The sequence below is a fragment of the Anarrhichthys ocellatus genome, unplaced genomic scaffold (genome assembly GCF_004355925.1).
Source record: "Anarrhichthys ocellatus isolate YVR2014 unplaced genomic scaffold, GSC_Weel_1.0 scaffold11, whole genome shotgun sequence".
Lineage (NCBI taxonomy): Eukaryota > Metazoa > Chordata > Actinopteri > Perciformes > Anarhichadidae > Anarrhichthys > Anarrhichthys ocellatus.
The window spans coordinates 8,071,669-8,086,342 of record NW_022280041.1 but is presented as its reverse complement, the minus strand read 5'-3'; the positions used below and the strand labels follow the sequence as shown (position 1 = coordinate 8,086,342).

The window sequence follows — 14,674 nt, the reverse complement described above, 5'->3', positions numbered from 1 at the left end:
ATCATATCATAGCAAATGTAAGAACAGCCGTCATGACGGCAGCTCTGCCTTTAATTCCCACAACTCCACCTCGTTTTTTTCAAAGGTAACACCCATCTGAGATTTGGCCACCAGTGAGTCAATGATTCAGTGAGTCACAAAATTAGTCCAGGCCCACACAATAGGCCTATTCTCTCCATTCCCTAATTCTAATAGTGCCATTATTCGCTGTTGTTGGACAGCAGCGGGTGGGGTTAACACGGACCGCGTCAATAGTGAGACAGGACGGGGAGGGAGGTGATGACTCACTGTTCTTCATCGACCACAAAACTGGCCTTCAGGCTCTCGTTCTCAGTTGTTGTTCTGAGTTTTTCTTCAAGCCAGAGACTTATTCCCCACCGTTAACACATTGGATTCACTGTAATGATGAGGCAACCACTGATCACAGCATCACTGGTGTTCTGTGGAGATTGGGTGCAAACAATGGCTCAATGTACACTTAGAGAAACTGCATCTAGGAGATGGCTTTGGCGTGAGCTCAGGTCAATCGGGTAAATATGAAGCCATGTCGTCATTCCTTGGTGTTGTCACATGTCTACGAGTTGTGAGCAATCCGACCAAAGGTCAATGTTCCCGTTCAAGATTGATTAATTTGAAGAGTTTTTACAAGCAGGAAAAGGGAAAACTGTCCATTATTTCGTTGTGGAAAAGCTAATATTAGAAAGAAAAAAACTGTATTTCCAATCTTTGTAATCGCGTTGAGTCCCTTCTCTCAGGCTGGGAATTAAAGACTTAAAATACGACAAGTTTTTGAGACTTATTAACATAAAATGCAGTTTTTGGCTTTGTTAGTGAAGTAAAGAGCCAGCCAGGCATGTTTTTTTTCAAATTCCGACTCCCTGTTAGTTGTCATTTTAACCTCTAACCAATAGATGGATGGAAAAATAACAATGCATCTAAACTGATGAACGCCTGATGTCAGGTTTATTGCCTCTTACAGTAAGCTCATTTTCAATATTTTTAAATGTTTTCCACAAAAACACAACCTTTTGATTTCAAATTCTTGGAATTGTATGATTCACGATCGATTAGGCTATAATTTAAAACCATGTGGATTTAGGAAAAGTGAAGGACAGTCAGAAGACTGCCAAAGACAGCACTGAAATTCACTCCAAAGTACTATGAGCCAAATATGTTAACATAAACTATTGTTTTTGGCTTTGGGTGCCAACTAAATAGCCAGAAGGCAAATTCAACAAAGCAGTGCCAGCCTCTAACAGATAAAAACGGATTGTTTGAGAAGCACAGAGCTTATTTCAGGAGGCTCATTTTCTTGAACTTCTGATATGAGTATAATATCCTCCACAAGGACACAACCCTTTATTTTAAATCCATGGATTTGCTCACCTTCAAATTTAGAACATAATGAACTACAATGTTTTTGATATGAAATCAACCGGATTTAAAGCCGTGCAATGATAACTCATGTACCAGCAAGAGCTCTGAGCTAACATCAGCATGCTAAGAAGCAGGTATAATACTGTTCACCATCTTAGTTCAGCGTGTAAGCACAGTAGAATTAGCTCCTTCAGACCAGTTGTCTGGAAACCATCCATTGTTAGATATTTTAGCCGACATTGCCATCCATAGTGCCATGCCGCTAGCATGGCTAAAAACAGGCCTGACATTCAATCTATTTCATACAGCTAAGATTGAAAAGTTGTGGGTTTAGAAGTGAAGTTCTTCACAGTTAATGCCAGGAGTTTAGGACCTCCACAATGCTCCACAAAGTGTATATTACGTCACCTACAATCATATACTGTATGAACCATGTGCGATGACTCAGTTAGTGACCAAATTCAAGATGTACAATGTACTTGGCTTTTTTCTCCATCACGCTGTTTTACACGGCAGTCAATCACAGAAGTCCTCCCGTGTGTTATGCATGTTTAAACAATCTGGTGGTCATGTTTCATATCTTTTTCTACAGATTTTCCGTTCTCAGCTATTATTTATTTTGGCATTGACACATTCTTGTGATCAATGGACTGAGTTTGATTACCTCTGTGTGATTTCATCACAGGGCGATATGGGGGAAGATGGACCGAAAGGTGATATAGGGGAGAAGGTATGTACATTCCACTTTAACTTCCCTTGTCTGTGTTTATGTGTTGGAACCTGCACAGAGAAACAGCAGAGTCTGGTTGTGGCTGTAAAACATAAAAAAACAGTTAATGTTACCCATCTGAGAGGAGACCTGTGGAGAGCAGCAGCAGCAGCAGCTGAGGTCAGGTCCCATCACCTGTAGTCAAGGCTGCACAACAGCAATCATCCTGGCACTTGATCTGTCCTCTTTGCTTAATATGGACTTAATTGCTATGCTACGCTGACGCTGCATTTTTCTGGTCGGATGGCTCCTGCATTAATTTGGGATCATTTATCATCAAGACAGCTTCTGTCAAGTTGGGATCCAGTTCCAACAAAAGGCAGAGTGGAGCTCTGCTGGACTCATTGCTCAGAGCTAAAGTAATACCTTCATGTTTGTTTTGTTTCCGTGCATTGACATCATGTCCTGAGTCAGATTATGCATCCAATCTAGGACCTTTCACGCTGCCTTTGTTGTTATTATTTTGTTGTAGCAGCATTTATGAAAATAGGTCACACTTTAATTTGTTTTGGGCAACCTCACAAGATTTGGGCCTCTTTACGCATCACATTTGTTTTCAAGCATTTCAGAAAACCAAATAATTATTTGGATTGGAATAGAGAATTCTTTGAAAATGTGGATTCAGCCCACGCAAAAACCTGCTCACACTGCTGGGAAAGGATAAAGAGTCCTCCCAAAAGTTGCCCAAAAATGATAACACGGTTGCTAAGAAAAGACAGCTGACACAAAAGATTGTGATTCTTTTATTCACAGGAGATGCTGCTTTTTCGCTAGAGATGCTGAGTTAGGTACAACAACAAAATACAACTGAAAGACCAGCATAGGACTAGAAGCAGTGTACTCAAAACGTCACTGCCAATTTATTGCTGTTCAGCGGAGAACAACTTTGATATTTTCTCCCTTTATGGGTACTCAGTTTTTTAAAAGACTGCTGAACACGGCTGCCAAAAAAGACACCATTTGAGGGAAACAGATGCAGGATATCGTCTGTGGAAAATGAGTGAACAGAAAGGAAAGTGGAGGGCGATAAAACTTTGCAGCTCTTGGCCGCTTTGATCTGGTCTACCTCAACGCAGTAAAAGCAAAAAACAAAAAAAAAAGATGGATTTTCGCTGCAGGGGTGAAAAAGAAAAAGTGGAATTGAGCACCAAGGGAATTCAGACTTCTGTAGCCAGTCACCTGCCATTCGTTCTTCAAGAGCATACAGTACTGTATTCAGCAATAAAAAGAGACAGAAGGTAGTGTAAAGACTTGGAAACAAAGAGGTTTTTTTTATCATTAGTTTGGATTACCTCATCTTCTCAGCTCGTCAATTTCAGGATGTAAAAGTGAGCATAGTGCACAACATATGGTCGGAATAATTGTTTTTCAATCAAGATGTGACTCAGTATACGGATGAGTTTAACACATGTCGGATACACAAAGGATTGATTGATGTTACAGTGCAAGTAAAGAGAAAACGTCTCCTGCATGCTTATATGTATACACACACACAGGACACAGGATCGGCTAGAGGAAACAAACTGAGCCTTCTGTCATCAGAGTAGTGTGTCGGATCAATCGCTCCACCCGATATTATTGTTTCACTGGCGGAGGAGCAAACCAGAGAGAAGAGGGGACAGAGGAGGGGATGGGAGGGGAGAGCATCCTTAGTCTTCCCCGCTGATGATGCCAAGGTTAACAATACACAGCACGCACTGCAGGGAAAATGTGGTTACGCGGGGTGAGAGGTGAGGCAGTGAGAGTTTCGGTATGGTGAGCAGAGAGACCTTAGGGAGTGCAGAGCGGGGAGAGTAATGGCAGTGCAAGCAGTCGGACCGGGCTTTGCATGATACAAAGGGAGATTGTTTTGACGGCGGGGGATCTGTAGACTGGGAAAGAGAATAACTGACAGGACATATATGCTCAGTGATACGCACGTTTATTCTTAGACACAAGTTTAAATCTCTTTCCCTCACAACCCAGAACATACAATGTGTTACTCTCTAAATCTCTCTGAATGACAAAACTGTTGTTTTATGCTTTAGATCAGAATACACCTACAGTATGACACTGTTCATTATTGGATGTTGAGTGCATTTGTAGTCCGTGGTAGAGGAAGTACCTCAGATCCTTTACTTAAGTAATACCAGAGTGTAGAAGTACTCTACTCGAAGTAAAATATATTTTTTAGGTAAAAGTACATATTATCTAAATCTTCTACTGGATCAAACCATAGACGATAAGAAGTGGACATAGTCACCGTGACATCATCCATTGGTTTGTGGTCGGCGTTTTGGCCTACGCCATCTTGGTTTTTGGCTGTGGCCATCTTCTTTTTTTTCAGGGGGAAGTGACACGGTAGGGTGGACCTAAATATAACGCTAAATATGGCCTTTTTAACAATTTCACGAACTGAAAACTCACTATGGAAGGGTTAAAGTTGTAAGATGAAAACACAGACAACTCCCAGACCGAACAACGTTGTGGTATTGACCTGTCAATCACAAGGTAGCCACGCCCTAAATCGTATTATCTATTTTACTCTAAATGGGACCATAACGTACAAAATGAACATCATGCCGTATTGAAAAAAGACTTGAAACTAGCTATTGAGACCATAACTAATGTTTACAGGACCGGTAACTTCCTATCCCTCGCCAAGAAATAATCTGGCACAAACAAACCCCCGGAAAACAGCAACAACTGTCATTTTTCACACTTCAGCTTTTGTACGGGCTAAACAAAGACATAACGTGTTAATTAGTAAGCTTTAGAGATGCTGTATCTTGTAGAGAGGCCCTGTGTCAAAATCTAGTTCCACACATTATATTGGTGTGCCCACATGGTGCATATTCTGAAATAAAGTTGTGTTTAATCAAACTGCCACACAGAAAACCTGTAGGTCAGGTGTAATGGGTGCTCAACAACAAGTTATTTCACAGATACAAATGCATTATATTAATATAATCATGTAAAAGTAGCAAGTCGCAGGTATCTTACAATTGTACTTAAGTTCTGTATTTGAGTAAATGCAATGCATGTCCATTACTGGCCTCATTTATAACAAATCATCACCGCAGTTAAAGGCTTTAGTTCTAAACCATTTACCTCTGCTGCATTCTGCCTAAGTGTTTAACTAGGTGTGAAATTAACTGTGACTCCTCTTGTTGAGAAAGTTAAACTTCAGAGATGGGCACATTCTTCAAAGGTTGAAAAGAAAAATAAACCCAAGTAAACCCTTGAATTGGTTTTGGGAACTTCCAGGCTGAGCACTTGGCTCTGGCCGGTGTGGCACAGGGCTTGGTATCATTTTTGAATCCTAAGATCCGATCCAAGCTCTTATGAACTGGCCGTGTTTCAACTGTTGGCGGGGCCTCGCCGCCCTGGGAGCGATATTCAGCTGAGGCCGCTAAATTTGGTCATCTTTACTAATGACCATAATTTGAGTAGGAGTCATGTTTATGGGTTACATTTGTCACAACTCTGCTCTGGCTTCATTGCTCGCCAATTAATTCTCTCCATCTCATTGGTTCTCTCACAGGCAAACAGCTGGGAAATGGCCTGATTAACCAAGTACACATTATGAGATCTCCATGCTATTATCTTTAAATGTCAATATGCAGCAACAGCTCTGGGTCCCTATAATGAAGGGGAGCTGTGGTGACAGCTCTCGGTCCTGCTCGGCTCTGCGGTTGAATCACAGGCTTGTAGCCTCACCATGGTAATTGGCCCAATTGGGACATTTCAGCACTGTTTGCCACACCTCAGCTCACCTCCCAATTCCACCACTTTTTCCATCTCACAGTACATCATTTGGAAAAGATTAAACTCGTTAAAACTCTTACTTGGTCCTTGGGCTATGTGTCACTTGTGTCTGTCTTGTCAAAAAATTGGCTCAAACAGTTTAGCAGCAGGGGAGTGAAGTGTTAATTGCGTGTGTGGCATCCTCCAACACTTGTGTTCACATATCTTATGGCGGCTTTTTAATTAAAAGTGTCTCAAATGCGTTGTAAATTAATATTTTCTGCAGAATTAGCTCCTTATGGTCTCATCTTGCTGAGATTAACAATGGGGGACAAAATGAATCATGCTTACACATTATGTAGGTTCGTTTCTGTATAAGATGTAACAATTAAGTCCAGATGTGAGGCATTCTTAGATATCTATCCCTGCCAAAAAGCAACAGGTGTACACCAGCTCTGACTTTGATGTTTGTTTTGTTGAAACACTTACTCAAAAAAATCTGAATAATGGGCCCTCTCTCTGCATACAGTTTCCTGTTTTATTATAATTTTTTAGGTCAACCGCGACATGACATCCATGTAGTTTTTGACCAAAAACATTAAACTTCATCATGTGAAAGCCTTTCATTCATCTTTGATAATGTAATATGATGAGCCTGTATGCACAGCCAACTGGCAAAAGTTAATCCTCTTGGATCCTTTGTACCCTCCATAAAATATCTATATGAAAATGCCCTTCTAAAAACTGGAATGATAACTTTTAAAATATGAATAGAGGCACACTCCAGTATGCGACAAAGCCCAGCTGTAAACAGTACACAGTTTATTGTCTGCAAAAAAAATGCTGCAATTAAACATGCCTTGTGTGCTATATGCATCGTAATGACTCCCATAAAAAGCTGAGGGGCGAGAGGCATTCCTTCAGCAACTTCTGAGCGCAAGGCGTACGTGTAGTGAAACCACAGAGTCCACACCAGAGCTGAAGACCCAGTCTCCTTCTCCCCGCTCCCTTTTCCCACCAACCACCCATAATTATGCTTATTGGCCCCTTGTTTTACGTGTTTTTACTGTACACTGCAGTCGTAATGCAGTGCATAGAAGGGAACCTCTGCATGTTTGGATGACTTTGCTGGGAAAATGTGGTATAGGTAGCTCTGTCTACTTCTCGTTCAGTAGCCTACCTGAAGAGATGCAATGAAAATGGTTGTTGTTTGTACAGCTTTTTGTTTTCATGTCATCACCAGTATGCAGCTGCACTCTTGACGGTATAAAAACAATGAAATGATTCGCGACAATAGTTTTAAAAAGGCTGTCTCGAACTCCTGTGAAAGGTACATTCAATCTGAACACTGCTTTGAATAGCAGACAATCCGCTCTCTAATTGGATTTCACCCAGACAAATTATGTTCAGTAAAAATAGGCTTCTTTTATATTTTTTTGTTAACTGTAATTGCACGATAATGTTTGTTCCTGTGCAGAAAGACTCATCCAATCTTGTAATTACCTCTGTCACTTTTCCATGTTGTACCTTTTCTAATTTTCATTTGTTATCTTTCTCTTATAGGGAGATGCAGGCTCCTCTGCAGCGGGCATCAAGGTAAGCTAAGCTAAACGTTTTTCCATGTCCTCCAATTAGGTGTGGGTTGAACCAGCTGTTTGTATGTTGCTGAGGGTAATTTTAAAGTCTCACCGAAATAGGTTGCACTACACAAGCTAACTATTTCTTACATCGGCAAAAGTTATTAGTTATACCTGGAAGTTTATGTAAATATCCTCTAACAGTTCACATACTAAAACTGACATTAGCTTGCTAACATATATAGAGTAATGTGGTCGACATTTCTGATCTGATACTTGGTCAAAATGCTCAAAAGAAAACCCTTTGCATGTATTTCAGGGTGAACCTGGAGAGTCTGGACGAAGTGGACTAAAGGTAATAATTGCACTTTGCTACACTTTAGATAGCAGTAAATTGAAGTAGATTGTAGCAGTGATGGCAGTGCATTTTCTGTCATATAGACTAACCATATTTTGTTGAATACATAGTGTTTAATGATAATAGGTCTCTATTTGTACATGACGATGAGAAAATGTGAAACAAGTGAATACACACATCTAAACAAGCTTTAATGTGAAAGGTGTCTGTTGTGCAAGATTTAGTTTGGATAAGAGCATTCCAAGCTCAGTTGAACCTCGCTGTTTAAAGTGTAAAATGGATGATTGCACATGGGTACAGCTTGAACTTTAGTACATCACAGTGCTCTGACTCATCTTACATTTACTTTGGCTTGATACTTCTTTTGAGCCAGCATAAGAGCCCAGGTATCGTACTATAACCTCTGGATATACTAAGTCTTTGCTGATGTTTTTGCTCCATTTCCTGTTGTTAAAATGATCGTCTAAAACCACCAGGTAATCCCACCACTTTGCTTTGCAGCAGTCCTATAGACGTTTTTTTAAGCAGCGTCTGTCAGCCAGTTTTTATTCTTTATTCTGGTGTTTCACACTTTCCAAGAATATTGTTCAGGAAACAGTTGCCGATGAGAAACTAATAAAACAAGCATGCAGCAGAAGAGGAGCTATTTTCCGACGAAATAAAAGCCATTACTTGTCCTTTGACCAGACTGCTTCAAGATTGCACCAGTGCCCCATCTAACTACACTTTTTAATCCCAAGTGCTGCGCCCCATTAATTCCCCTTCTCTTTTCTCTGTTTGGACAAACTGGTTCCAGACAGACTGAGGGGCTTTCAGCAAATGTCTTTTTTTTTTTTTTTTTTGTTGCTGCTGTGGTGCAACTGCAACATTTGTGGCCGGTACTAATTTTTAAACTGCTTTATCTTATCTCTCATTTTACAGCCGTTCTGCTTGTGCTGACACACTTACAAATTATACTTCTCATCAAAATGGCCATCAGAGGATTGAGTTGTGGTTCCCCATTTAATATTACCATTGGATGGCATTCAAGTGTTGGTGAAGTAGCAAGTCCACAAAAAGAGACTTTTATTCATTAGTTTTCCGTTGCTTTCATTAGCCACAATGGAAATGTACAGCCCTCTTTCTGATCCCCATGAGGGACGTTACAGTTGATCGGTCTCGTGCTGCGCTAATCATTTCTTTTCATATGCCATAAATACAATGGTCTTAATAGAGAGTTAAACTATCCAGAGTCAGACGTTTTGTTTTGAAAGTCTTGCGGACGCCTCACAAGAGACTTGACCTCTGATTTTTCCACAGTTGAATCAAATGTGCATTCGTCAAACTTGCATGTAATGGGAGTTTGGAGTTCTCAACTTGACAATGACCCGACCTCGGTAACCAACTCTTGACTTCCAGCGCCGCCAAACTCTAATGACCTCGAAGCCACGGCATCTCTCTCAAACAGCTTTTAGCTAATTTAATCCAAAGTATCTGACAGTTTTTCCTTCCAGGAACCATAACTTTTCACACCTGCCCAAACCAATAAAATCATAAAAATAAAACTCAATTGCACTTTGTGAAAGGTTGAGTGTTATAACAAGCACTAATCCCGCTGTCAAGCCATGGCTGCATGATTTGGTTTGCAAGTGCATGTGCAGTGCCTTCTGCTAATGCTTACCGCAAGCAAACGAAAGGTCGCATACACTTGCGGGCAGCAGGCCGCTTTTCAGAATCACAGCAGCATGATAGCCAGAGAAAACACAAATAGATAAAGTGTAGGGCTAATAGAACCCCGAAGAGCCCACAAATGAGGCTTGACTCAGTTTAGCTTGGCTTGGCTGTAACATGTCACACTCTTCCTGTGTAGGGAGAGCCAGGACTTCCAGGGCTGCCTGGACTCCCAGGGATAAAGGTAAATGCTTCGCTGTTTTTATCCCCAGTCATTCCCCCAGTGTTGTCCCTGTCCATCCTCTTCAGCCCATCTGTGGCAGAGCTCAGAGCAAAACTCCGCCAACCCCATTGTCGTGCCTCATGCGCGACACATTACGGTCTCATAATCTTGCTTTTCCTGCTGTGTGGTGATTTGTACCTAGACTGCAAGCTTCCATCTGCCTAAGTGGCAGACGCACAGTAATAGCTGTACATTCAGTGCACTGAAAAGTAAATGGCTCAGGCATACCGACAAGGCCAAATAGTCGATTCTTTTCATTTGAACATGCCAGAGGAAAACGGTCTCATTCAGTTTCAGTAGAGGTCTATGAATTAATTATTTGAACAATGCATCGCTGGCAACAACTCCATTCTACTTCCTGCAAGTGGCATCAAGAGACTCGGGGGCAAAAATGTGTCAAAACTACCGCTCGCTAAGTGCTATTTCTATTTGATTATCTAGAGTCTTTTCGAATTAGGCTTTTCTTGGTTTAGTTAAAGTGCTCGCTTGTTTACCATTAAAAACAAACAGCAGATGGGGAAACAAGAGGCACATAATAATTCGCAGCCATCTTTTGCTTAAAGAATACCAACCACCTCAGTGTTTCTCAGGATCATTAGCTTGAAATATAATGTGAATGCAAGGAATGCTCACACGGGCATGATGAGATGATGCTTGTTGCTGTTTTGGTTTTGGTTTTCTCCTTGTGCGTGCTTGTTATGTGCTGACCTTATAAAAAAAAAAGCCCTTTCATTTGACATTTAATATACTCCTGTTTTTACTTAAGAGGCCTGAATGCTTGATGGATTCTAACAATATTTCTGCTAACGCAGCACTCTCGGGTTCTGAGCTCCGCTTGCACTTTGTTCTGCTCCGCATTTTTGGCTCTTTATCTTATCAATGTTTAAAAGTTTGAGAGGCAAGTGTCGATTACCTCTCCAAAGGCTTCCAGAGCGCCTCAGCTACAGTAGGTGGGAGCTCTGGTTGCAGAATCAAATGTAATGCAAATCAAATCAAGCACCACACCTCATGCTGGAAGCTCACTCCTCATAAGTGAAAGGGCAAATGCAAAAATATGAAAGCTTCTTCACAAGTGGCAGAAAGCCTGGTTTTTGCACACCGCTTGAAGCAGAACGCTTCCTGTGCCCTGATGAGTTTCTAACAAGGTCAGTCATACCGTCTATTCAGGCTCATAAGAGGGAGTCATTAATGGATGTGAAACCAGGGGATGAATTAACAAGCCAATGGTGATTTGTGTCTGTGCGTGATTTATGCATGTGTCCCTGAGCGCGTGTGTGTTTGTGTGAGCAGTTGGTGCATGCCTGTCGTTTTTGCAGATGTTTGGCCATTCATCTTGTGTACTGTATGTGTTCAGTTCTCATTAACGGCGGGTGCAGGTAACGCTAGACCAAAAATGCCTGATGTCTGCTTTTTTTTTTTGTTCAGGGTGAGACTGGATTCCTCGGCCCCCAGGGAGAGCCAGGGCTTCCAGGACTTCCAGGAACGAAGGTGGGTGACTTTTGCTTGATTACAATAAGCTTGTTCACAGTGCATATTTCAGATTTGACAGCTTCTTTTTTTTTTATCACATCCTGTCAGTGCGATCGTCATTGAAATCAGCAGTTCCTCTGGGTTTAATGGTCTCATTATCCGTTATTATCACTTTGCCGGGGTGATTAAGCCCCTGTTTCTTCAAAATGTCACTTGGAAGTGGTCAGAATGAGCTAATCCCCTCCGCTCCCTTTGAGTCGTGACATTATCACACTGTGGAGCCAGCGGTGATAATCCAGTCACACTATACAATTAATGTTCTCATTGTCCTTTTGCATCAGGCTGTTTGCAGCGCATCGATAATCGAGGTGTATTGGTTTTGCATTGTCATCTGGCATATTGCTCCCTCAAATGTCAGGGTAGAGCTGAAAAGGAGGGAGCATTGCGGCACATATTTCCTCTGATGGTTTTTCCTTATGTTTGAGACAACTTGGGGTTCATCCAATTTTTCAGAGGGTACTGCTGATTTTTTTTTTTCCCAGAGAGTTTGCAGATTTATTTGTGCCATTAAGTTATCATTAGTAAGCAGTTATTTGAAGAGAAAATAAAGCCTAATTGAATTGATGGTGGAGTCCCAATTGGTTTTAAGTATCAGAAATAAGTAATAGAGAGTATGGGCTTTAATTTACACCACACCCCCCTCTACTGGCTATTTTATATCACTTTACAATGAGAGAAAATGCACAAAACTTTATCAACAAAGGATTTGCATTTTTCTTTAAATATTCACCTGATATTCACATCAGGACAAAGATTGCTTGATGCAGATGTTTTTTGTTTTTTTTAAATAACATTTCACCTTCACAATCAGTAAGCCGATTGTGCTGACTCAACATAAGTATCTACGATTCACCATTTAAATCTGCCGAGTAAGCAAACTCACGAGAAGGGCGTGGAGCTTTTTTTAATAGATCCCTCAACCACGTCAATACTGCCGAACATTAAGGAAATTGAAGTTCTGTCAGAAGATGCATCGCAGCTCTTCTGCTGACGAGAAAAAGGAACTGGGCCCTGATCAGCACTTCTCCGTGACGAATGCAGGTTGCAGGGGTAACTTGTCTTTGTTTGCTCTTTTTGTCTGTATAGGGAGAGAGAGGCGACCACGGGCCGCAAGGAAAGGGTGAAAGAGGAGAACTTGGACCCCTTGGACCAAAGGTCAGTTATTCAACAGCATGTGTGCAATGCATAGACAAATTGCATTAAAAAAGAAACTGGCTCATTCAGCAGTATGTATTTAAAAGCGTTCTGCTTGTTCACAACAGTCTCTTCACCCATGAAAGTCATAGATTGTCGCTGCCATCTAGAGCCAAGGTGATTTAAGCACACGCCATAAAGTTCCCATAGTTTTGAATAAGAACAAGTACAATGCATCCATAAGCAAGAGCCCATTCAATCCCTCAAATAGTCGGCTATCTTAACAAAAAGAGCTGGCTAACCCATTATAGCTGTAATGGGTTCAAGGCTTTCCCTGGAGTCTGCGTAGAGTAAACCAAATATAAATGAGTTTACCATTGTTTATGTCTGGCACTGAGCCAGCAGGTAGCTTAAGCTCCAGTCTAAACTGAGACGACCCTCGGTTCTGTTTCACATCCTATTAGAACCCCCAAAAGTGAAACCCCTTCTTTATCAATGCCAGAGTTCAAATAAACACTTTCTCCATTGCTTGGCAGCTATATGGCATATTAAAAGCCGGGCATGTCAGGGGAAGCTGACGGTGTTGCTCTCTCGGGAGGAGCACAAGAAGTTGATGATATTCCTTTTGTGAGATATGCATTTTAAATGATATATTTTTTGTGAGGAATTTAGATTGAACCCATGAATAGAGTGTTTATCAATTTCATGTTTATAGGTCAAGAAATTAGTCTTTTTTTTAAAGTGTCCCTCATGACTCATGTTCGCCATCTATTTTTTTTCTTACTCACGGCAGGGTTCACAAGGAGAGCCTGGTACACCCGGTCTGAAAGGCTCAAAGGTGAGCATGGCAGATATGTTTTCTTTTCTAATTGCCCCTTAATTAGCTGATCCTTCAGTTAGATTTCACAGGTGATTCCGATCTTGGATTTCCAACATTCGATGTTCACAGTTTTTACTATTTTTGAGTCACTGCTGTTGTGTTGAATGCATGTACTGCTTTCTGCAAAGGAGAATGTAGTAATAATAATATTACAGATTCTTTAATCATTTTTGTTTGTTTTCTCACATTAGGGGGAGACTGGAAACGAAGGAGAAATTGGATCTTTTGGCCCAAAGGTAAGCAATTATATCGCCTCTATTCTCCGGTTTCTCGGATGATTTCATGACTCATGCTCAAGTAACATGAAATGCTTTGATTTCCCATGACATGCAGCATCTCACGCTGATTACCAACAGGGGGCAGCAGTCTAACCATAGCAGTTTTTTACTGATATTGGTCTTAAATGCGGGAAATGATGTTATGTTTAAGTTGGGAGTGCAGTATGAAAGAACATGAGTTAAAATGTGTTTCTTGATGGCAATAATGTGCAGGGCCCCCCTGGACAGAAAGGAGACCAAGGATCCACTGAAATCATTGACTACAATGGAAACATTCAGGAGGCTTTACAGGTCAGACAAGTACTTCACTAACCACATTTCTGTCATATCTGTTGCTTCAGAAAGACTGTCTGCAAGACATATTGTTTGGGTCTGGGAACTCAACTCGCAAGTCTGTAGCAGTGGCTTTGCATAGGCTCAATACAGGTCTGTTTTACAAAGCAGAAGGCGAATTATACATTGAGGTGTGACCTCTTACAGGTCTGGTCTGGGCTCTCTTCGCACTACACCTAAAGGTTTCACTAACAGAGGTTTGTTAATTAATAGAAAATAGTTTCCGTCTGTACAGAGGATACTGAGAAAGACGGGACTGGAAGGAATACACAAAGACACGATGAACAGAATAGAAATGAAAACTTAAGAGGTATAATTTATTCTTCTACATTCCCCCCCAAAAGGTGCAAAAGCTCAAGAGCCAAATAGCCCAAAGCCAAGACTTTTTACGTAGCATCTTTACAATCGATGAAAGTTCTGTTTTTTAAGATAGTTAATGGTTCCGTCTGGCGTTCATTGGATCGAACATCTCAGCCAGGATGTCCGTCTAACAGTTGCCACTGCTGCAGTACCTAATTTACACAAAAGAAACATGAAACATGAATGAATTCTTGGTAAAGCGGACACTATTCAGGGTACGTCATCCACAGATAAACAGGCTATCATCTGTTCTCTAATAAATAGTACATTTTGAGGGTGTATCTGTGCCGAAATGTGCTGACACAAAGGTTTCTTTCCTGTGTGACCTCTGCAATCCTCTTGCCTCCTGCCCATAACCACTCCTTTGGCCTACTGCAGAAGATTACCACAATTACAGTAACGGTAATTAGGCTCTGTGT

At 41.1% G+C, this 14,674-nt stretch overlaps 1 protein-coding gene across 7 annotated transcripts in view; it reads left to right on the top strand.

The window, feature by feature from the left end:
- col25a1 (collagen type XXV alpha 1 chain) overlaps positions 1 to 14,674 on the top strand; it is a 142,150-nt gene that overhangs the window by 115,105 nt on the left and 12,371 nt on the right. For 6 of the 7 annotated variants that reach the window (XR_004212890.1, XR_004212892.1, XR_004212889.1 and 3 more), the window contains exons 14-23: positions 2,063 to 2,107; positions 7,436 to 7,468; positions 7,769 to 7,804; positions 9,657 to 9,701; positions 11,166 to 11,228; positions 12,357 to 12,425; positions 13,198 to 13,242; positions 13,476 to 13,520; positions 13,776 to 13,853; positions 14,634 to 14,657. Coding sequence is in view for 3 of the 7 variants with exons in the window: in XM_031850877.1 (XP_031706737.1) it covers positions 2,063 to 2,107; positions 7,436 to 7,468; positions 7,769 to 7,804; positions 9,657 to 9,701; positions 11,166 to 11,228; positions 12,357 to 12,425; positions 13,198 to 13,242; positions 13,476 to 13,520; positions 13,776 to 13,853; positions 14,634 to 14,657 (483 nt within the window). In the remaining 4 variants the exon portion in view is untranslated. The remainder of the gene's footprint in view (positions 1 to 2,062; positions 2,108 to 7,435; positions 7,469 to 7,768; positions 7,805 to 9,656; positions 9,702 to 11,165; positions 11,229 to 12,356; positions 12,426 to 13,197; positions 13,243 to 13,475; positions 13,521 to 13,775; positions 13,854 to 14,633; positions 14,658 to 14,674) is intronic. The other variant, XR_004212891.1, reaches the window with a different exon arrangement.